This window comes from Hyperolius riggenbachi, chromosome 9, assembly GCF_040937935.1.
Source record: "Hyperolius riggenbachi isolate aHypRig1 chromosome 9, aHypRig1.pri, whole genome shotgun sequence".
Lineage (NCBI taxonomy): Eukaryota > Metazoa > Chordata > Amphibia > Anura > Hyperoliidae > Hyperolius > Hyperolius riggenbachi.
Genome location: NC_090654.1, coordinates 146,323,665 through 146,348,427, shown reverse-complemented (window position 1 = coordinate 146,348,427; position 24,763 = coordinate 146,323,665). Strand labels below are relative to the sequence as shown.

Sequence of the window (24,763 nt, the reverse complement as noted above, 5' to 3'; positions counted from 1 at the left end):
ATGGTGTAAAATAGGAGAAGCTTTCAACCCTAGGAACACCATCCCCACTGTCAAACATGGTGGTGGGAACCTAATGCTTTGGGGGTGTTTTTCAGCCAATGGATCAGGGAACCTAATCACAGTAAATGGAACCATGAAAAAAGAGCAATCACATGAGGATTCTCAACATCATCAGGCAGTCTGCAGAGAAACTTGGCCTTGGGCCCCAGTGGACATTTCAGCATGACAATGACCCAAAACACACAGCAAAGGTGGTAAAGGAATAGTTAGCAGACCACATTAACGTTTTGGAGTGGCTCAGAAAGAGTCTTGACTTGATTCCAACTGAGACTCTGTGGAGGGAGCTAAAGATCAGGGTGATGGCAAGAAGACCCTCCAACCTGAAAGATTTGGAGCCATTTGCTGAAGATGAATTGACAAAAATACCTGTAGAGACATGCAAAAAGCTGGTCTGCAATTATAGGAAGCGTTCGATTGCTGTAATGGGCAATAAAGGCTTTTCTATTAATTGAGAAGGGTATGAATAATTTTGGACTGGACACTTTTTGCTCAAATGTAAATAAAAGCTGAGAAATGTTTTTTTTCCACAATAATGCCTCTTGTATTGTTAGGCTTGGTGGTGTATTCTTTACAGTCAGCATGCAACACATAAGCTGACGTGAAGGAGGTACACACACCAGCACAAGGAATCAGGATATCCCCAGTTTAGTGGAGGAGAGGACTGACTCCAATAGGAGATTGTGTCGCACAGAGCCGGTGCAGATCCGAACAGCCACAAACAATACTTTCGTGATAACGTCTCAGCGCAAAGTAGCGCTGAACGCATAAACCAGAACTGAGGAGATCAGGACAGGCAGATAGAATGAACGCTTGCTTAACTAGCCACTACTTAGTGACAGCAAGCGTCCACAACAAGACAGACTGGAATGAGGCGGCCAGTGCGTTTGCAGCGATGGCGTGCCTCACAAAGACAGGACAGGATAGTCAGGAAATAGCAGGATCAAGATAGATGAATGTAACACAGACAAATATACAATAAGTATGATTTCCTAGGGGGGGCGTGGCCGGCTATGAAGGAGTGAGGACGCGTGTTTCCGCGGCTCCTCCAACTCACCACCGATCCTGAGGCATCCTGGCTTCCACTCCATTCCGACCACCACGCAACCACTCTCCCCTGATGGCGGAACACAGCAGCTCCCCGCCGATACCCCACATGCCAAAAACCGGCCGCTCAAAAGCGCAGGAAGCGGCAGAGAAGCTGGCCAGATTTGCTCATGGAGCCAGCCAAGATGGCGGCGGCGCCGCTCCACTGCACCCAGCCAGCCAGCCTGCGAACACACAAGCCAGCTCTGGGTCTGAAGGGGAATCAGACATGGAACATGAGGAAGAAACGCAGCAAACCAGCAGCCAAACAGTGAGTAGATGCCCCAGCCCCAAACTACACAAGGGGGAATCCTGCAGGAAAAAGAAACGTGACCAGGCCTTCAGTGATGGGGACTCAGATAAAGGGGAGAGGGAACCTACCAGGGCTGAACTCTTGGAAGCTATTAAATCACTCCATCTAAACCTTACAGCCAAATTAGACATTGTACATTCTGATCTCTCTCTTGTAAAGGATGATGTTAGAAAACTCAGGGAAAGAGCTGCAGAATCAGACAGGAGAATAAGTGATATAGAGGATGCCATGAAACCCATACAAGCAGCACATTCTGATATCAGCAAAACCTCTGCCATACATGGCCTAAAGTTAGATGATCTAGAGAACAGATCACGGCGTTCTAACTTACGCTTTGTAGGATTCCCTGAAAAAACAGAGGGGTCAGCTCCAGAGAACTTTCTAGAACACTGGCTGAAAACTACCATTCCTAATATGACGCTCTCACACACCTTCTCCATAGAAAGAGCTCACAGGATACCGGGCGATGCCCCAACACCTGGGAAGCCCCCAAGACCTCTAATTGCAAAGTTCCTGAATTTCAGAGATAAATCCGAAATCCTTCGGAAAGCCAGATTAGCCCCTCAGATGGAATACAATGGCAACAGGATCTCCATATACCAAGATTTCTCTGCTGAAGTACAAAAGCTGTGGGCCACATATCAAGCAGTTAAAACAGGCCTCAGAAACAGACAGATTGAATATAGCATGTTGTTTCCAGCCAAACTGAAGATACTTTATAACGGCAAGGCCCTCTTCTTTACCACACCAGCTGAAGCAGTCTCGTGGATGGAAGGTCAGGGCATTCCGATCCCAGTGCTCCCTGCTAAACCCAAACGCTGAACTATGACTCTGACACATGCGGCAACACTGATACCTCCATAAGAAGCCTCCCTGGCATCCAAACACGAGAGGCTTAAATGATCCAAATCTGTACTTAATTTTCTATTTTGTTCAACATATTACTAATACTTCTCTTACACCTTTGAATAATGGGTTAACGTTAGCAATTCTATATGGCTATATATATATATATATATATATATATATATATATATATATATATATATATATATATATATATATATATATATATATATATATATATTATAACTTTTTCCTTACAGGCTGCCCATAGACTTTTATTATGGTACTCAGCTTTATATGTTCACCCAGACATTAGCTGTTAAACAGTGACATCTACTGGTACGTTTTGGAATCTGACCTTCTGTTGTGGGACTTTTTTCTTTCACTGCTCACTGAGTGATCGTTTTTCTTTAATACTGCAATACACTTGTTTGCAAAATAGCCCCTCTCAGGCAATTGTTGTACTTACTATGCATACGTATAATAACTTAAAGCCTTGTGAATGTTGTTAAAAGATTGGAATGTATATTCACAGCAACAGATATAATGTTTATACCTGATAGTTCAACTGTCTTAGCTATTCCCCTAATATGACCAGAATTAGGTGGGTTTATCTGCCTAATATATGGAAGCACTATGTAACTCCAGGTGGTGAGTTGGACACAGCCGTCCTTTTTATTGCTCATCACCTTTAACTAGTTTAGGGTATAAGGCTCTCTGTAAGTTTTTTAGACAGGGAGCAGGGTGTTACTTTCTTGAGGGTGACCTTAGTTGTAGGTCATTCTCATAGGGGTTTATGTTATGTTTTGTTCTCTTTCTTTTTTCTATTTTCTGTTTCTCACTTTTCTTATGTTAATCCAGCAGTCTGTACAAGATAACCTCCCGCTCATAGCAATACACGAGCAAGCAGTAATAATGTGCCGCCCATCTCTCAGTTCTATAGAACGTGATCCATGGCCCTGATTCCAATACTCTCCTGGAATGTTAGGGGGATGAACAATTCAATTAAGCGCCAATTGATATTTAATCATCTACGTAAGCTGGCCCCTCAAATAATATGCCTACAGGAAACGCACTTACTAGGGGCTAGAGCCTTTCTCCTTAAGAAACCCTGGATAGCCAAGTATCACCTGGCACATTATTCCTCCTTCTCAAGGGGCACGGCCATACTGGTAGCCAAAACCTTCCCGGGTGTTGTCTCAGAGGTCAGGGTAGATCCTAAAGGGAACTATGTTATACTCAAATGCTTGCTAGAGGGACGCCCTTTACTAATTGCCTCTATCTATGTACCCCCTCCCTTTGACATATCTGTATTAAATGCATTAATGACAAAAATACATCCTTTACTGGATGGTCCCCTGATTATATTGGGGGATTTTAACGCAGTCATAGACCCCATCAAAGATAGACTGAAGTTGGGAGGGAAATCCTCAACAGCGCTACTTAATTGGTCAGACACATACAATCTATATGACATCTGGAGATGGAAATTTCCTGACTCCCGGGTTTTCTCCTGTTTCTCAGATTCTCACAAAACTATGTCCAGAATTGATTTGTGTCTCGGCTCCTCGGACATACTTACACTAGTCGACTCCATTACTTATCTACCGCATGGCATATCAGATCATGCCCCCTTAATGTGCAAGCTAAGGTTGCCCGCCCTGACCTCTCAGACACTGTGGCGAATGAACCCAGCCTGGCTGGAGGATGAGATGGTCTTACATGACTGCCAAAAAGGTATGGAGGAATTTTGGCATATTAACAAGGGTACGGTTGGAGAGCATGTCTGCTGGGATGCAAGCAAGGCTGTACTTAGGGGATGTTTTAGGGCCGCCCTTTCACGAATTAGGCAAAATGAAACCGCGCTGCAGGAGTATCACGAGAAGGCCTCCGCTGAAGCTCAGGCTAATTTAATCTCCAACCCCTCTAAAGGTACCTATGTGCAGTGGCAGTTGGAGCGAAGAAAACTAGAGCTAATAAACCTACAACGAACCAAACGTAGGGATATTATTCAATCCCAACGTTTCTTCGAATTTGGGAACAAATGCAGTAAACTACTAACATACCTCTTGAGGTCCTCCACAGACCCCATGGCAATACCGAGCATAAAAACCCCCTCCGGGCACTTATGCGATAGGTCGATAGACATTGCTAACACCTTCACTAAGTTTTACGCAGACTTGTACTCCACCAAGCTTGGTGAGGTGGATGGGGAAATCGAGGAATTTTTGGGGAACCTGGATCTGCCGACCCTTTCCGAAGAAGCGATCAAAGGTTTAGATGCCCCCATTACAGCTCATGAAATTAGTACAACTATCTCCTCCTTTAAACACAATAAAGCACCAGGCCCAGATGGCATACCAATTGAGTGGTATGCAAAAAACAAAACACTTATGGTCCCCCATCTAACATCTTTATTTCAACATATATTTAATACTGGATCCCTCCCCGGCACAATGTATGAAGCTCTTATCACTTTAATCTTAAAACCCAACAAAGATCCCACCTTATGCGACTCTTATCGCCCAATATCACTTATCAACACTGATATAAAAATCCTCACCAAAATCCTGGCTACCAGGCTAAACGATTGTATCTCCTCCATTATTCACCCAGATCAAACTGGCTTTATCCCCGGTCGCTCCACCAGGATGAACATTAGAAGACTGTTTTCCAACTTGCAGTACCCTCATAAAAATACTGGCACAAGAGTGATCCTATCTCTCGACGCCAATAAAGCGTTCGACTCTATTGAATGGCCATATGTGAGGGTAGTTCTGAAATCCTTTGGTTTCGGCCCTGTTTTTCAGAAATGGTTTCAGATTCTATATGACAAACCCCAAGCCAAAATACGCATTAATTCTTTAATCTCCCCCCTTTTCCCCATTGCTAGAGGCACAAGACAGGGCTGCCCATTATCCCCTCTCCTTTTCGCCATTGCCATCGAGCCTCTTGCACAAGCCATACGCAACAGCCCTATAATACAAGGCCTTATAATAAATAAGATTCAGGAACGCATATCTTTATATGCTGATGATATGCTAGTATATTTGGCAGATCCGGGTCCCTCACTGGAGGCTACACTAAACATATATGAAGTATTCCATAAGATCTCGGGACTCTCGATTAACTGGTCCAAGTCAATCTTATTCCCACTGGACACTATTGACCCCCAAATAATTACTAAATCATCACATTTACAGATAACTGAAGAATTTAAATACCTTGGGGTATGGGTGAAAAGACACATTTCCTCATTCCTGGAGACAAACCTTGTCCCAACACTAACTCAGGTGGAGACAAGGCTGCGTAAATGGTCCGCCTTACCCTTAAACTTATGTGGCAGGATATGCATTATCAAAATGGTAATTGCCCCGAAAATTCTTTATATTATGCAAATGTCCCCAATATGGATACAGCAATCCATCTTCAAACGTATAAATTCCATGATAGTCTCCTTCATCTGGTCTGGCACCTCACCACGCATTGCCTTGGCCACATTACAACTTCCCCCAGCTCTAGGAGGTCTAGCCCTACCTAATTTCTTCATCTATCACTTGGCGGCTCAGGTAACCCCCATTCAAAGCTGGCTCAGTAATGACAGATCAAATGCCACCCTGGCAACTGAGGCAGATATAGCAGGCTCTTATGAATCTCTTTGCAGCGCGGTTTATAGATACAAGGTATCGGCAGGGTCTGAGGGAACAGCTCTTATACACAATACCATCAGATCCTACAGAAGAGCTCGTAAGCTCCTGGGTGAGCCCCTGTCATACATCTCTCACAGCTCTCCTCTCTGGGGAAACCCTAATCTCCCTGAACTCCAAACAATCCCTGATATCATTTTCTGGCATACACATGGAATTAAATATATAACGCAGTTATATGATGATGGCTCCTTTAAAGACTTTAACACCTTGCGAGCAGAATTTGGCCTCCCCAGACATGCTCTCTTCCGTTACTTTCAGTTGCGTCATGCAATACAGGCACAGTTGGGGCTAACGGGAGTCTCACTTAACTCTTCAGAGCTTGAGAAACTACTACTTAAAAAAGAAAATACAAAACAAATATCTACTCTATACTGCTTCTTGAGCACGCAAGGAAACAAGGGGAAAATACAAACTATTAGAGATCGCTGGGAGCCCCACGATGCCACTCTCACTGCAGATAGATGGGCAGAACAAACCGAATTTTTTTAACAAGGATATTATTGCCTCACACGACAAACTTATAAATATTAAATGGTTGCATCAGGCATACATAACACCAATAAGATTGGCAAAAATGAGCCCAACTCACAATGATTGTTGCTTTAAAGGGGAACTGAAGAGAGAGGTTTATGGAGGCTGTCATGTTTATTTCCTTTTAAGCAATACCAGTTGCCTGGCAGCCCTGCTGGTCTATTTCTCTGCAGTAGTATTTGAATAAAACCAGCAACAAGCATGCAGCTAGTCTTGTCAGATCTGACTTTAAAGTCTGAGCCACTGAAACACCTGATCTGCTGAATGCTTGTTCAGGGGCTATGGCTAATAGTATTAGAGGCAGAGGATCAGCAGGGCTGACAGGCAACTGGTATTACTTAAAAGGAAATAAACATGACAGCCTCCATATACCTCTCTCTTCAGTTCCCCTTTAAATGTAAGGCACCCAAGGCTGACTTTCTACATTGCGTGTGGAATTGCCCCCTGGTGAACGGTTACTGGAAATCGGTGATACATTTTTTAACCTGCCTGGCGTTCTATTAAGATCGCCAGGCAGGCTGCGGGAGGGTTTTTTTTGAATAAAAAAAAAACTATTTCATGCAGCCAACTGAAAGTTGGCTGCATGAAAGCCCACTAGAGGGCGCTCCGGAGGCGTTCTTCCGATCGCCTCCGGCGCCCAGAATAAACAAGGAAGGCCGCAATGAGCGGCCTTCCTTGTTTTGCTTATATCGTCGCCATAGCGACGAGCGGAGTGACGTCATCGACGTCAGCCGACGTCCTGACGTCAGCCGCCTCCGATCCAGCCCTTAGCGCTGGCCGGAACTTTTTGTTCCGGCTACGCTGGGCTCAGGCGGCTGGGGGGACCCTCTTTCGCCGCTGCTCGCGGCGGATCGCCGCAGAGCGGCGGCGATCAGGCAGCACACGCGGCTGGCAAAGTGCCGGCTGCGTGTGCTGCACTTTATTTGAGCCAAATCGGCCCAGCAGGGCCTGAGCGGCAGGCTCCGGCGGTACTGGACGAGCTGAGCTCGTCCAGACCGCCCAGCAGGTTAAGAGATACCCTGCAGCTTCCAGTGGTTTTGGATCTGCAGCTGTGTCTGTTGGGAATCGTAGGAGATATCCCCTGTAGCAAATCCCAATCGACCCTCATTAGAATCCTTCTCTTCTATGCCAGGAAAGCCATTACCCTAAAATGGAAGCTACCCATAGTCCCCTCCCTGGGTATCTGGAAGAGGTTGGTAAATTCTGTTCTTCCACTGTATAAGATCACTTATCAGTCAAGAAATCAATTTAAGAAATTTGATAGAATATGGTTTAAATGGGTCAACGCCTCGGAAACCACAATTCCTAATCTTGATATTAATGTGGCTCCTCAGGATCTTCAATGGGCTTAATTCTCTGATGATGACTCTAGTACTTATATGGGTATGCACATTGCTAAATATAATGTTATGAGTTCTATTACTATCTGTATATTCACCATCACATAATATGTGCTTATTGCTGGAATTTCTTCCTTTGTTTTCTTTTCCTTTCTTTCCTTCTTCTTCACATACATACTGTATCATATATACACTGTAATGTCATGTTATGTTTTTTCTGAAATTAATAAAAATTCTCTTTAAAAAAAAAAAAAAAAAAGTATGATTTCCTAGCGTATTACAATTACAGCTATCAATGGAACTATTAACGTCTGACTAACATATGTATATATCGGCAATGAACCGATATATGACATAAGCAGGAACACTGACTTAGGAACTAGAGCGATACAGGGAACAGGACTCAGAAGGATTCGCTACCTCCACGCGGAGATGAGCGCAATCCACAAACGGAAACAGGAACAGGACTCAGAAGGATTCGCTATCTCTTCGCAGAGATAAGCGCAATCCACACACGGTAACAGAACAGAATAACTAGCTAAAGACGGGTGATCACGATACGCGCAATCTACCAAAACGTGCTGGAAGGCTGACTAACTGAACACAGGATATAAACAGTTCGTGTACGTATATATCAGCGACACTGATGTATCAACGTAACACGAATACAAGGAAAATAACAAACGTGCTGGTATGCATATATATTGGCAATGAACCAATATATGATGCAAGACCAGCAAAGTATCTTTAGAACTAGGAACACGATCTGGGGACAAAGCAGCAGCAAGACAGGCTTACGCTGAAGCTATGATAGCCCAAGGAGCCCTGCAGGAAGCAGATCTTTATACTGAGGTCATCCAATGGGAGCAGACATGCAGATTCCCACACAGGTGAATGGTAATTATTCAATCCTGAGCTGGCCAGCACTGCAGAGCAAATGCAGATGGAATCAGCAACTGGTTTAAGTGCCAACCAAAACATGCAAACAAATACATGCAATGACATCAAAAACTGCTTGTCTTCAGTAAAACTGCAGCCAGCAGCACCTGCTGCAGACATGATCATAACATGTATATAGTCTTATTATCTTTTGGGAGACACCTACAGTATGTCATTTCCCATCAAAAAATGACTTGCTGGTTGAATAAAAGTAACTTTAAATAGACTCAGAGCACCTCTCATGGGCATGCCTTTAAGATTCCTACCAGTACTGTAAAGTACCTTAAAGATGCATACTATTCTGTAGCTTGTGCTCTCCTCTTTCATTTGATGCCTGAATCGCCGTTCTACCCCAAATAGTTTTTGTTCGATTTCAATTTAAAAAATTGCGGCTGCCATCTTGGCTGTTATAATTTGGCCATTGCAAGAGGCTCCTCCAGAGGGGTCATAGCACGACTTTGTTGGAAGTCGTCTGGCTTAAAGGCATGCCCATGAGAGGTGCTCGGAGTCCCTTTAAGTCAAATATTGCCAGGGGTATGAATAATTATGGGCATCACTGTATACATGTGCTATTTATCCTGACCTGGTTCACACTGTCTTGTATTATACAGCATGTATTGCGACTCTTATGCCTCTTTCACATTTTGCCTTATCCAGGGGATGTGGGGCTTTACAGACCATCACTGCGGGACTCATCTGTTTATTTACAGGAACCTGCAAATTCATGCCTACCGCTTTATGGGTGTCCATAGCAACCAAGTGATCCCTGGCTACACTAAGGAAGTGACATGGGGTAATCCCTGGTTACTCCCAGGATATGACAGAAGGAACTACAGTAGGTTGATTGTATGCACCTGCCCATCTCCTCACACCGCCCATTCGAGATATGCTGATGGAGGGGTACATACCCATGCACACCTGCACTATGGACAACTCTATGCAGAGGTGAACACAAGCAACACCCTAGGGGCATGTTTATGCTGCTAAAGGTGGGCACTAACGGTCCAGTTTCTAGTCGAAAAATCATTAGAACGATCAGAAATTCTGATCGGATTGGTTAAAAATAATCTCAGTTGATGGGCACAATCGATTATGAACGATTATAAAAAAATCGTCCGACTGGATTTTTGTCAAACCAAAATTTGGATTTTCTTGATTGGTTGTGATAGATAGGAAGCAAAGATTGGTTCGTTGATGGTGTAGGAATTTTTCGCTAGAAATTGAATCATTAGTGGCCACCTTAACACACAGGTATTTAACCTGGAGGCATATTTGACAACTCAGCTCTGACTGGGGCTGTTTGCTACTGGGAATTCTGGTGGGGGGATATTGTAAATGGCTGTATTTCTGTTACACTGTAAACTGTTCTTCCTTTCTAACGAGGCCCTTCAGGGTGAAACATGTCAAAGTTTTGTCAATGTATATATTTGCACCCTATGTATGTCTTTCCCAGTATGTTGTTTGAGCAACTGCTGTGAGTAGAATCGCACAGGACCTGAGGTGGTTGATAACACTGCCCCTCGGACTTCTCTACTCGCCCAGCTGTATTACGCTCTCCTTGTCCCATATGTGTGTTGGATAGCGACACCCCTCTCTGAGACATACACGCGGGGAGGTGGGGGATTAGCAAGGACCCCAGCACACCGGAGTGGTTTACACTAGTATCTCCCACATAACTTGGTTGGGGAGGTTTTTATTTAAATATTGATATATTGCATGTTGCTACTTGAGCAAACATTTATATCTCTGTACTGCACAGAGCTGTCCTTAGGAGACAAATATTATCCAAACAAAGCCTAGATATATATCACTAAGATGGCATAAATGATTAAAAAGTTACTGCTGTGTCGTTTTGATACAGAGTTATTTTGCTAAGAGTTATTTTATTCTAAATGCATTTTAACGGGGAGTAATCAGTCTTTATTAAGTGTGTTTTTTTTCTACTCTAAGATACCAGGAAGTGCGAGATTTTTTTTTTTTCATTTTGTGACATAACGTTTTCATGAATCAAGATGCTTCCTGATTGAATGCATCTTGATTCATTCACAGGGGATTGTTTGCCACCCGCAATTGATACCCTGTAATAGCGGCGGGGAACAAGCTACCTGAACACACGTATATGTGTGCGCGACCGCCGCAACACCGCAGGATGAATATACTCGTGTGTGGCACTTTCTGGACATATATATTTATCCAGTTAGGCAGAAGTGGTTAAGGGATAAAAACTGTGGAACGCGAACCAGTTAAAGAGAACTCGAGATGGGGTTCTAACAATGATATCTGCACACAGAGGATGGGTCTGCCTATACTACCCAGCCTCTGTTGCTAACTCAATCCCCCCTAAGTTCCCCCTGCGTTCTGCTCTGCCCCCATAAATCACAGCCGCGCTGTTGACACGCAGCGGGCTGTGTTTACCTATTCAGTGTCAGTCTCGCCGCTCCCCCTGCCTCCTGCATAGCTCCGGTCCCCACCCGCGTCCCTTCCCTCCAATCAGCGGGGAGGGAAGGGACGCGGGCGGGGACCGGAGCTATGCAGGAGGTGGGGGGAGAAACAGAGGCTGGGCAGTATAAGCAGACCCAGCCTCTGTGTGCAGATATCATTGTCAGAACCCCACCTCGGGTTCTCTTTAAAGTACACAAAACTACAATAAACATAGCATTTTTAGGAAGAAAACTAAAGTGGCAACAGCACGATTCCTCACCAGGATTAATGCTGAATGACGTCTGGAGAGAATTGCGCCTCATGCAGGTGACAGTGTTTGTAACAGCATGCATGTGAGAAAAGAGCTGCATGGCACACAGGGGGTACTGCGGAGTGCTGCCATTGCCTGGGATGTTGTGATCCCTATAACACTATAAAGACAAAAAACAAACAAACAGAAATTCAATAACCCATTACATTTTTTTTGCAGGAGGATAAAACACCTATTACCAACAGCAATTGTTTTTGATTTAATTAATTTAAGGAAGCACAATACACTTTTTCAATGTGCAGTAAGGACACTATTCCCTTTGTCCTCATCTGCATGCGCAGCCATCAATTTGTGGACGGTAAGAGCCCATTCACACTTACAATCACAAAACACTAACGATTAGCCCTAGCGTTTTGGACTGTGAGTTTTACATGATAAACATGTATTTTTCATTGTACTTTCTCGCGATTTTTGAGTGATCGCAATAAGCAATTCCTTAACATTGTAAATGCAATCGCTGAAAAATTGTGGGAAATCGTTGCATGCACTGAGTTTGTGGGTTATTGCGAATCACCAGCGATCGTTGCAGTGAGATCATGGCCATATACTTTTCATTGCACTAGCGCTTTAAAAACCGCTAGCGATCGCCGGTGAATAGTGGTAAACACCCTCTAATTGCCCAAGTGAGAATGGGTCCTAAAGGCTTGCACACACAATTGAGTAAAATTGGCTGATGCCGATAATCAAGCCTGTGTACGGCAGCCACCGACTCCCAACCTGGGAGCGACCCCAAAGCCTAATGCTCACCAGCTACACTGAAACTACACTTCCATTGGATGATTTTTACCCGATCCTGCTGCCGCGCTTCTTTACTCCATCTCGGGTCATCTTGACGCTGTACATTCCAGTCATCCGAGGGTGCCTACCCTCACACATCATGACACCATGCTTCTCTTCCCCTCAGTCTCCATCTGCCACACATCGTAAACGTGCCGTCTTTCCTAGTTACTGTTGCCTCATTACTGAGTGACCTGACCACATGTCATGCGTGACCCCAGCACGCGTAGGACGGCAGGTCACATAGTAACAGGGCAACAGTAATCATGTCGTAAAAAAGAAAGGATGGCGCATGTACAGCAGAGGGGAAGAAGAGTGTGGTGGCTGAGGAAATGCATTGTGAAGGACTGTGCGTACAGCGGCAAGATAACCCAAGACGAAAGAGGAGAGGAGCGCGGCAGCAGGATCAGTAAGTGCTGCCTTGCGCACTCTGCACCGTACATTCTGACTATAAGACTTCTACCCTTAAGGTGCGTACACACGCACTACCAGCGGCAACGACGAGTCCGCCGGACCCTTCCGCTGGGCGGACGTTCAGCCGACAGTAGTGCGTGTGTACGCGCTGTCGGCGGACTGATAAGGCTGTTTCTGAACGATTAGCTGAGCGGATCGCCTTATCAGTCCGCTGACAGCGCGTACACATGCGCTACTGTCGGCTTTAAGTCCGCCCAGCGGGAGGGTCTGACGGATCCGTCGTTGCCGCTGGTAGTGTGTGTGTACGCACCTTTAGTTTTGGGGAAGAAAAAGTGCATCCTATAGTCTGAAAAATGTTAACTTCATTTGTAGACACCAACTTGAAATGTAATTAACTTAGATTTGCATCTCACTGACTATCGCTACTGGTGGCATAACTACAGTGAGTATTGTTATAAAAAATGTTTTAACAGATTTTGTTTGTCTTTAAAGTCAATAAACTTTCTCACCTGTTTGATGGCCTCTGTTTCATTCTTATTTTCAAGAAGGAAGATGGGAAAGGTGAAATCCTCATAGGAGAGACCAGTACCCAGTGGGTTCCACAGAGTCCCGTTGCAGTGGGCATACTGCGAGCCATGTTTACTAGAATACAGACCTGTCAAACAAGAAAATATATCACTTTTGTTGCTACCTGCTAAGTTAAAGTCTAAGTCTCAGTCTCATACAGTGTACATTGTGGCGTATACAATTATTCTGTGCGTTGCTATTGTTTATGCATGTTTACTTATGTTTTATGTCTTATAGTGCCTTATAATCTTTACTGTAGTGCTAAAGCTCCTCCTATCACAGACAGGTCCACTTGCAGAACATGGCTTGCATAGAAGACATATGGCCTTTTATGCAACCCGAAGACCTAATATTTGTATTTTACTCTGATGGCATTTGGTTTAATACCAGGAATCTAATCATCAGGACATGTTCTGTCCCAGATTAGGCTTGTTTGGGGTAAAAGTATTCCAAAACACGGGTAATTCGTTTAGACTGTATAATCAAATAATATTAAATTGATGTAATTGTGTATTTTTTTTTTTGCCAAAAATACTGCTTAACTGCTTAATGCCCCCCATTCACACTTACAAAATGCAGGCGATTTTTGCCGGCTATTTCACGCGGAAAAAAATCACTGAACACTGCGGCGATTTTGCCACAATCGTGTTTAGCGCTTCTATAGCACTGAAACGCGATTGCCGGGAAATCGCCTGAAAATGGTGCAGGCGACGCGTTTGTGTTTCTGCCCATTTTTGGGCGATTAGCGCAAATCGCCCAAGTAAGAACGGGTCCATAGGGTTTCATTATGCTAGCGCTTTTAAAAAGCGCTAGCGTTTGAGCATTTTGCCAAAATCGCGGCAAAATGCTCTAGTGTGAATGGGGCCTTAAGGACAACTGAAGTGAGAGGCATATGGAGGCTGCCATAATTATTTCCTGGTTATCTTCCAGATACTGATCATTTACCTGATATACCGCCTTGGACCAGTAGATATTAAGGTGGCCACACACGATACAATAAAATGATCCAATTTTACGGCAATTCGATAAAAATGATTGCATCTCCCGAAAAAAATCGAAAGCTTTTTTCAATCGACTGAAAAATCCAATCGGATTTCCCGTTTTCTTCGATTTTTATCAATCCAGAGTGCCAGATATTTTTCTTCAATCTTTCTAAACATTGTATGGTGTGTGTTAGATTGTCAATTTATTAATATACACACCCTAGCAATTTTGTCAGAGTTTCCAATCAGTTTTATCATAATTGGGGAAAAATTGAACACACGTGTGTGGTACATTGTAACATTTCAAAAATATGACCAATCAGTCAGAAAAATGTATTGCAATTATTAAATTGAACAGATATTTAAAAAATGTTATGGTGTGTGGCCACCTTTAGACAAGATATGTTATTTTTGTTTGCATTTGGTTGAGAATAAGGTATGTTCATTTAAAGTGCAGATCTGTACTCTACTAAAACTTGCAGTGTAACAAACTTTGCAGCATAACATAAAACAAACTGTAAAAGGACAGACAATGCTCAGTACCATAGGCCAGTAAAAGATTACTGTTCATACTTAATGTACTGCACTGTAGAGATGGTGAATATGATGCAAATTCAATCCAATTTGGACCAGTCAATTCCAACCTGCATACAATTTGCATGTAAGCCAAAATGTGCATTTGTATCCCATTGACCCTCTTTACCGCATAGCAGATGTAAACCTTGCAGCATAACATGAAACATACTTTAACAGGGAAAACATTGTTCAGAACCAGTGACTGAAGATAGGCCGGTAAAGGATTACCGTTCGTACTTCACTATACTGCACTGGTGAATGAGAGGAAAATAAATTTTGCCCTACGTGCAAATTCAATCCAAATGCAGATTGGAATTGGACCAGTCAATAGCAAAAGGACAGACATTTGACTGGTCCAGTTACAACATGCAGATTATTTGCATGTAGGCCAAAATGTGTGTTTGTATCCCCATTGACCCTCTTTACTGTACAGCAGAATTAAACTTTGCAGTTTAAAGGGACTCCGAGCAGTGCAGAAACTATGGAAAGATGCACATCATTTTAAAGCTCTCTTTCTCCTCTTTCCAATGATATATAAACCGCCACCCTACGCCTTTTAGTTTTTGCTATTTTCGCGATTGAAATTGCCGCGGCTGCGATTTCGATCACGAAAATAGAGAAAACTAAAAGGCGTAGGGCAACGATTTAGGTGTCGTCAGAAAGAGGAGAAAGAGAGCTTTAAAATGATATCCATCAAGCCATAGTTATATTGGATTACACAGGGCGACTTTTTGTCAAAGTCAGCAGCTGCATTCAGCAGAATGAAGCTGCTGACACTGGGGAAAGTGTCGTCCTGTGTAATACAATATAACTATGGCTTGATGGATATCATTTTAAAGCTCTCTTTCTCCTCTTTCTAACGACACCTAAATCGTTGCCCTACGCCTTTTAGTTTTCTCTATTTTCGCGATCGAAATCGCGGCCGCGGCAATTTCAATCGCGAAAATAGCAAAAACTAAAAGACGTAGGGTGGTGGTTTAAATATCATTGGAAAGAGGAGAAAGAGAGCTTTAAAATGATATGCATCTTTCCATAGTTTCTGCACTGCTCGGAGTCCCTTTAAGTGCAGGGAAGCTTCAAGTGCAGAAGCACAGAGTTTATTGGACTCTGGGTGCTGGGCAGACATTGCAGAACAAGTACCTGGACAGGAGTAGTGGATGTGAAGGCTTTTGGATCTACATCAGTAGCCGATGCTGCACTGTCCAACATGTCTGTAGTTTTCTGGAACAGTGAGCGGATATCGGTTTGCTTAGCTGCCTTGCAACTCTCTTCCAATGCCAAGTTTTGCATGATGAGCAGCTGCATAAGATGATGAGAAGAATTGCTGTTCTGCAAAAGTTACTACAGTTTGAAATGCATCAATAGCTTTCTGCCAACAAACTTCTTCGACCTCACATACAACGTTATCACTTTCTTCACCCTCATTTGTTTGGTCGCGGTTCATAACAGTTTCAATAATATCATCTTTATTCGATGTAAGAGTTACCGGTAAAGTCCAATTAAATCCACTAAATCACAGATTTCCTGATTTCCTGGTAGCATTTGCATTGTTGATTGTCCTCATGGCCACTGGAGGAGGATTCTGCAAACATCACTGCTGGCTACAATTTTCTCCAATTCTTTTGCAATGTTTCGTTTCTCACAGAATAAAGAGCACAACTGGAAGTGTAGATGGCATCTTTAAGATTGAATTGCTTCTGAAATTCAGTGATTTTTTCATTAACAGCGAAAATTTTCTGCATGAAATCACTTTTATAAAACATTTTTAAGTTCTGTATGACCCCTTAGTCAGTCGGTTGGATTAGACGTTAGGTGGCAAATAACGAACAAAAATATATCCATGAATGAACTCTTCAGCAGGAGGATGTGCCTGACAGTTATCCAGGAGCAACATAACTATACTGTCCTCTGGCATTCCTTTTCTTTGTAAATTTTTTTGACGCTGGTTACAAATGACAAAGCGAACCACTTCTTGAAAATTGCTGAGTCCATCCAGCTGCTACGTTGTGCATAGTAATCCACAGGAAGGGTCATTATGCCTTTAAAGGGAACCTTAACTGAAAGGCATATAGTTACATAGTTATTTTGGTTGAAAAAAGACGTATGTCCATCGAGTTCAACCAGTACAAAGTACAACTCCAGCCTGCTCCCTCACATTTCCCTGTTGATCCAGAGGAAGGCGAAAAAACCCTCACAAGGCATGGTCCAATTAGCCTCAAAAGGGAAAAATTCCTTCCCGACTCCAGATGGCAATCAGATAAAATCCCTGGATCAACATCATTAGGCATTACCTAGCAATTGTAGCCATGGATGTCTTTCAACGCAAGGAAAGCATCTAAGCCCCCTTTAAATGCAGGTATAGAGTTTGCCATAACGACTTCCTGTGGCAATGCATTCCACATCTTAATCACTCTTACTGTAAAGAACCCTTTCCTAAATAAATGGCTGAAACATTTTTCCTCCATGCGCAGATCATGTCCTCTAGTCCTTTGAGAAGGCCTAGGGACAAAAAGCTCATCCGCCAAGCTATTATATTGCCCTCTGATGTATTTATACATGTTAATTAGATCCCCTCTAAGGTGACTTTTCTCTAGACTAAATAAACCCAGTTTATCTAACCTTTCTTGGTAAGTGAGACCTTCCATCCCTTGTATCAATTTTGTTGCTCGTCTCTGCACCTGCTCTAAAACTGCAATATCTTTTTTGTAATGTGGTGCCCAGAACTGAATTCCATATTCCAGATGTGGCCTTACTAGAGAGTTAAACAGGGGCAATATTATGCTAGCATCTCGAGTTTTTATTTCCCTTTTAATGCATCCCAAAATTTTGTTAGCTTTAGCTGCAGCGGCTTGGCATTGAGTACGATTATTTAACTTGTTGTCGATGCGTACTCCTAAGTCTTTCTCCAAGTTTGATGTCCCTAACTGTATCCCATTTATTTTGTATGGTGCTAGACCATTGGTACGACCAACATGCATGACTTTACATTTTTCAACATTGAATTTCATCTGCCATGTATGTGCCCATATAGCCATCCTATCCAGATCCTGTTGCAATATGACACCATCTTCCTGAGAGTTGATGATTCTGCACAATTTTGTATCATCTGCAAAAATAGCAACATTGCTCACTACTGCATCTACTGGGTCAATAATAAATAAATTGAAAAGCACTGGACCCAGTACAGACCCCTGTGGGACCCCACTGCTAACAGTCTCCTATTTTGAGTACGATCCATTGACCACAACTCTTTGTTTTCTGTCCATTAGCCAGTTCCCTATCCATGCACTCAGACTCTTCCCCAGTCCTTGTATCCTCAACTTTTGCACCAGACTTTTGTGGGGAACAGTGTCAAAGGCCTTTGCCAAGTCCAAGTATATCACATCTACAGCATTCCCAATATCCATATTAGCGTTCACTACCTCATAAAAGCTGAGCAGGTTAGTCAAACAGGACCTGTCTTTAGTAAACCCATGTTGATGCTGAGAAATAAGATTATTTTCTACTATGAAGTCATGTATAGTATCTCTTAGTAACCCCTCAAATAGTTTGCATACAACTGATGTTAAGCTTACAGGTCTATAATTTCCTGGATCTGATTTTTTTGCCCTTCTTAAAGAGACACTGAAGCGGAAAAAAAATTATGATATTATGATTTGTATGTGTAGTGCAGCTAAGAAATAAAACATTAAAATCAGATACATCAGTCTAATTGTTTCCAGTACAGGAAGAGTTAAGAAACTCCAGTTGTCATCTCTATGCAAACAAGCCATTAATCTCTCCGACTAAGTTAGTCGTGGAGAGGGCTGTTATCTGACTTTTATTATCTCAACTGTAAGTGAACTGTTTACTTTTTCTCTGCTAGAGGAGAGGTCATTACTTCACAGACTGCTCTGAAAGACTCATTTTGAATGCTGAGTGTTGTGTAATCTGCACATATTATAGAATGATGCAATGTTAGAAAAAACACTATATACCTGAAAATAAAAGTATGAGAATATTTTCTTTGCTGCTAATCTTCTAGTAATTATTCATAGTACACAACCAATTCACTATATTATATTTTTTTTTTCGCTTCAGTGTCTCTTTAAGGCTGCTTACACACCAAGACGTTACAGGCGCACGTTAGTGCGCCTGTAATGCTCCCCCAACGCACAGCAATGTAACACAAGTGGGCTGTTCACACAGCCCACGTTGCGTTACATGTAATGCTGCACGTTCGGTGCAAAGTGCAGCATGCTACGGCGTTGGAGCGGCTATAGCCGCGTTAGACTGTTTGCACATGCGCAGTGGGGGGCGGAGAGGAGGCGGGGAGAGCCAGCTACAGTAGCCGCGCACATGGCTACTTAATATTCACTGCACTGGCGGCAGCTGATTGGCCGGCGGGACCACGTGATGCGAAATGTCTCGCTCCGCATCACGTGGTCCCGCTGGCCAATCAGCGCCACTCTGGGAGACATTATAGGACTCGAGCCGCCTAACGCGGCTCACTCTACCGTCGGCTTTTGCAGCACCATACGTTGTGTTAGGTGCACGTTATGCGACCTTAACGTGGCACCTAACACAACGTCTTGGTGTGCAAGAAGCCTAAATAATGGGAAAACGTGGGCTGTACGCCAATCCATTGGGACTCTGCCAGTTGAATGGCTGTTTCCTTTTAAACAATACCAGTTGCTTGTCAGTCCTGCAGATCTGGTTGCAGAGATTGGCTGCTGGATATTGGCTACAGTAGTGGCTGAATCACAGACCTGAAACAAGCATGCAGCTAATGCAGTCTGACTTCAGTCAGAGCACCTGATCTGCAGGCTTGTTCAGGGGCTGTGGCTAAAAGTATTAGAGACAAGATCAGCAGGAGAGTCAGGCAACTGGTATTATTTTAGAAGGAAAAATCCATATCCTCAGTTTAGGTTTCCTATAAAGCACCTTGGTTTACTGCATTTGCCGATCACACACAACTTCACCTTATGATTTCCAGACGCATTTGCACAAGCAAGGAGAGTTATGAGCTCTTCATGTTTGAACCCATGAGATTTTTCTCATTACCACCAGCTAAAGTGGAATGAGGCAGACATTTCCACATTAAGCTAGTATCATCTGGATTATAGATCTGCTCTGGTGTCAGGTCATGTTCTGCTACAAGCTCCTTAACCATTTAATGCAAACTGGATGTATACATATGTCCAGTGTAGTTGTGGCGGAAGCACCACCAGTTTCTTACTAAATGAGGCACATGTGGTATTATTTTAACCATGACGAGTTGTAGAATACATTTTGGTGTGTTTTAAAGCTTAGACAAACGCCATGTAAAAAATAGGTAGGGACAAACTCAATCAAACATAAAAAGTAATTTCAAAAATTATAATCAAACTTGGAAAAGTTTTAGTAAAACTACACAAGACATATGTGGTAACATTTTACCAGGCCCGTTTTTAGGGCCGTGCGGCCCGTGCCACCGCCCGGGGCGCTGTTGGGAGGTGGGCGCTGAAATGGAGGGGGGAGCCGGAGCCGCGGGGAGGGCAGCCCAACCTCTCCCTCCCTCTCCTGGGCCGCCCTCCTTGCTCCCCCCTCAGATGCAGAGCGCAGCAGCCAGGGAGGGAGCGCTGTATACAACATACCTTCCTGCGTACCAAGCGCTGCTCTCTCGCTGCTGGCCTCTTCCTCTCTGCCTATACGATTATACACACGCTGGTTCCGGCTAAACAGGAACCAGCGTGTGTATCATCGTATAGGCAGAGAGGAAGAGACCGGCGGCGAGAGAGCAGCGCTTGGAACGCAGGAAGGTATTTTGTATACAGCGCTCCCTCCCTGGCTGCTGCTGCGCTCTGCATCTGAGGGGGGAGCACGGAGGGCGGCCCAGGAGAGGGAGGGAGAGGTCGGGCTGCCCTCCCCGCGGCTCCGGCTCCCCCCTCCATTATGGGGGGACAGCTACCTATCTAACCTACCCTGGGGGGCACCTACCTAATCTAACCTACGCTGGGGGGCACCTACCTAATCTAACCTACGCTGGGGGGCAGCTACCTATCTAACCTATCCTGGGGGGCAGCTACCTAATCTAACCTACGCTGACGGGCACCTACCTATCTAACCTACCCTGAGGGGCACCTACCTATTCTAACCTACGCTGGGGGGCAGCTACCTAATCTAACCTATACTGGGGGGCAGCTACCTAATCTAACCTACGCTGGGGGGCACCTACCTATCTAACCTATACTGGGGGGCACCTACCTATCTAACCTATACTGGGGGGCACCTACCTAATCCAACCTACACTGGGGGGCACCTACTTAATCTAACCTACGCTGGGGGGCAGCTACCTAATCTAACCTATGCTGGGGGGCAGCTACCTAATCTAACCTACACTGGGGGGCAGCTACCAATCTAATCTATACTGGGGGGCAGCTACCTAGTCTAACCAACGCTGGGGGGAAGCTACCTATCTAACCGGTACTGGGGGGCACCTACCTAATCTAACCTACACTGGGGGGCAGCTACCTATCTAACCTACACTGGGGGGCAGCTACCTATCTAACCTATACTGGGGGCAGTTACCTAATCTAACCTACGCTGGGGGGCAGCTACCTATCTAACCTATACTGAGGGGCACCCACTTAATCTAACCTACACTGGGGGGCAGCTACCTATCTAACCTATACTGGGGGGCAGCTACCTAATCTAACCTACACTGAGGGGCAGCTACCGATCTAACCTACGCTGGGGGCACTTATCTAACCTGTATTGGGGGCACCTACCTAGCTAGCCTATACAGGTGGCAACTATACTGGCTACCTATATTGCAGGCACCTACCTAAATAACCTATACTGGGGGAACCTACCTATCTAACCTATGCTGGGGGCAACTATTCTGGCTACCTATATTAGAGGCACCCACCTAGCTAACCTGTACTGGGGCACCTACCTATCTAACTTATACCAGGGGCGCCTGCCTATCTAACCTATACTGGGGGCAACTATACTAGCTACCTATACTGGAGGCACCTACCTGGCTAACCTATAGCGGGGGCAACTATACTGGCTCACCTATGCCTGGCTACCTATACTGGGGTACCTATTCTTGGTTACCTATACTGGGGGGACCTATACTAAGTGCAACTAGACCTGGCTAACCTATACTGCGGGCACCCATACCTTGCTTGGGGGGGGGGGGGGGGGGGGAGGCGCAATTTTTACACACTCGCCCTGGGTGCATTTTAGCCTAGAAACCGCACTGATTTTAACTGTGATAAGTAGCAGAATAGATTTTAGGGTGTTTTAGGGTTGAGGGCTATGCCTTGTGTATTCTTCTTAGTGACAAACTGAATCAAAAGCAATAAAATGTTCGTATATTCTGTACCAAAATAAAAGACTTGTAAAATGAGAACAGTGACAGAATATGAAAAAATACATATATTGTTACCTTAGGAACTTGGCTTTTTAAATATGTATGCCATGAGGGTATACAGTATGACTGTAATTTATGCAAATAAGGTCTATTATTATCGATAGTGTACAATGAGAAAACAAAAAACACAAAACAGAAAAAGACACCTTTATTTCCAAATACAATATTGTCACCATACATTGTACTAGGAACAGAATCTAAAGTTGTAATACCCAGGATGGGCAAACGAACAAAATCTGTGGGTTTAACGTATAGTTAGCACGGTTTATCGTTAGGCTGCTTACACACTAAGACGTTACAGGCGCACGTTAGTGCAGCCTGTAAAGCTCCCCCAACGCACAGCAATGCAACACAAGTGGGCTGTTCACACAGCCCACGTTGCGTTACATGTAACGCTGCACGTTCTGCCGAAAGTGCAGCATGCTACGGCGTTACAGCGGCTTAAGCGGCGTTAGACTGTTTGCACATGCACAGTCATGTTGGGGAGGAGCGGAGAGCGGCCAGGCACATGGCTAATTAATATTCACTGCACGTTGTGACGTGCAGTGTTTACTTCCTGGTGCGGCCGCTCTGTGCGGCGATTGGCCGGCGGGACCACGTGATGCCGCATGCGTCCAAGAGTACGCATCACGGACGCCAGAGTGAGCTGCACAACGCGGCTCACTCTGACGTCCACATATAAGAGCACCAGGCCTTGCGTTAGGCGCACGTTATGCGGCCTTAACGTAGCACCTAACGCAACATCTTGGTGTGCAAGTAGCCTAAAGCTATAATGGATGTAAATGGAGAAATAGTGTGGGTTTTTTTTCTATTTTTCTCTTATTTTCCCTTTAAAATGTGAAAACAACAATATATAGATCATTTAGGTGTGAGAAGTAGTGATAAAGTTTTGCCGAATGAATAGGAGGAGTGCTGAAAGGTAAACATTATTGTTGGCAGGAAGTGGTTAAAAGAAACATCCAAGGTTAACCACTCGAGGACCGCAGTGTTAAACCCCCCTAGTAAACAGGCCTTTTTTCAGAAATTGGGCCACTGCAGCACACAAGTGATTCCTCCCCCCCCCCCTTTTTCTCTCCACCAACAGAGCTCTCTGTTGGTGGGGTCTGACTGTTTCCGGGAGCGATCTGGCATCTGCAACGGAGGGGATGCCAGGACACCGGAGCTACGGCAAGGGACAAATAGCCTTCCATGGGCTGGAGGAAGCCCCATGTAAGTATTTTTTTTTTTACCTCGGACCTTCTCTTTAAACACATAAACAAATGAGACTGCTGCTCATCGCACAAGTTCAGCCTACGGATGCCATTAAGAATCTTGAATTTGGATAGCAAGCCAGTTGAAAATGTGCATTGGCCTTCAGTGTTCAGTCTTTCTTGAAACTCTTGTTTTTTCCTGAAACATTGGTCCAGTTATGCAACCTCCCTCAGACCATTTCAGTGAAAACCATTCAAACAGGGCCTGAGCTAGCATTTCCATTTTTGGTGTATGAAGAGCTCCACACTGTGGTCTCTGATTTCCTGTAAAACTCCTTTATTTCGTCAATTTTTTTTTTAAATTGCAGATTGACAATTTTTGCTTTAGATTAACCTCCCTGGCAGTATGATTCCTTCCTCATTTTAGGGTTTAAAGCAGTACAAAGAAGCAATTTTTTCATGTGCTTTTAGACTCTAAAAGCAAGAAGAAAAAAAAACATACCACAAGAGAGCGTGGAGCAGCCCCTGCACTTATGCACCTCCTTGGGATCCAGCGATGCAGTTCTCCCTCCGTCCTCCGGGTGTAACCCTATAGTGAGATTGCCGGCTGTTGTCATGACGACAGTCAGCGAGCTCAACGGGCGGATGCAGAGCCTCTGTGGATAGGAATAGGAATGGCCGCCAGCGTCTGAATTGGCAGGTGAGTAAAATCGCCCGCTGCATGCAATGCTCTGCATGGACCTCCCGGCGGCTACGAGTGTAGCTTGGAGTTAGCTCGTGGTTACTGCTAAGGAGGTTAAGCTCTATGTGTTTCTGCTTCCATTTAATGGATTTGAGGAGGAGCGTGGCTGCATGTTCTCCTCTGTAGCCATGCTACTGATGTCTGTGTCCTGTTAGGTGTCCTGTGTCCTGCTCGATGGCTTGTGTCCTGCTGAGTGGCCTCACCTGGCAGCCTCTGTCCTGCTGGTGTCCTCATAAGTCTGTCCTGCTGGTGGATTGACCTCGCAGTCTCACCGGTCTACCCAGCTGGTGACCTATGTGCTGTTGGTGGCCTCGCTAGGGTTCCCTGCGCCCAACTTCTGGGCACAACCATCTCCAGTGATCTCAGATGGACGACTAACATCACTGCCACCCAGCAGAAAGCCCAGCAGAGACTGTACTTCCTCCGCCAGCTGAGGAAGTTTGGCATGCCCCGAGAGATTCTGACTAGCTTCTACTCCGCCACTATCGAATCGATCCTCTGCTCTTCCATCTTAGTCTGGTATGCTGGCGCCACCACCAAC

General features: G+C 44.5%; 1 protein-coding gene across 1 annotated transcript in view; it reads right to left on the bottom strand.

Annotated features, from left to right (window-relative positions):
* The window catches only part of NCSTN (nicastrin), a 212,132-nt gene that overhangs the window by 154,113 nt on the left and 33,256 nt on the right, over positions 1-24,763 (bottom strand). The window contains exons 5-6 of the mRNA XM_068254932.1: positions 13,275-13,420; positions 11,524-11,674 (exon numbers count right to left, since the gene is read on the bottom strand). Of these exons, the coding sequence (XP_068111033.1) occupies positions 11,524-11,674; positions 13,275-13,420 (297 nt within the window). The remainder of the gene's footprint in view (positions 1-11,523; positions 11,675-13,274; positions 13,421-24,763) is intronic.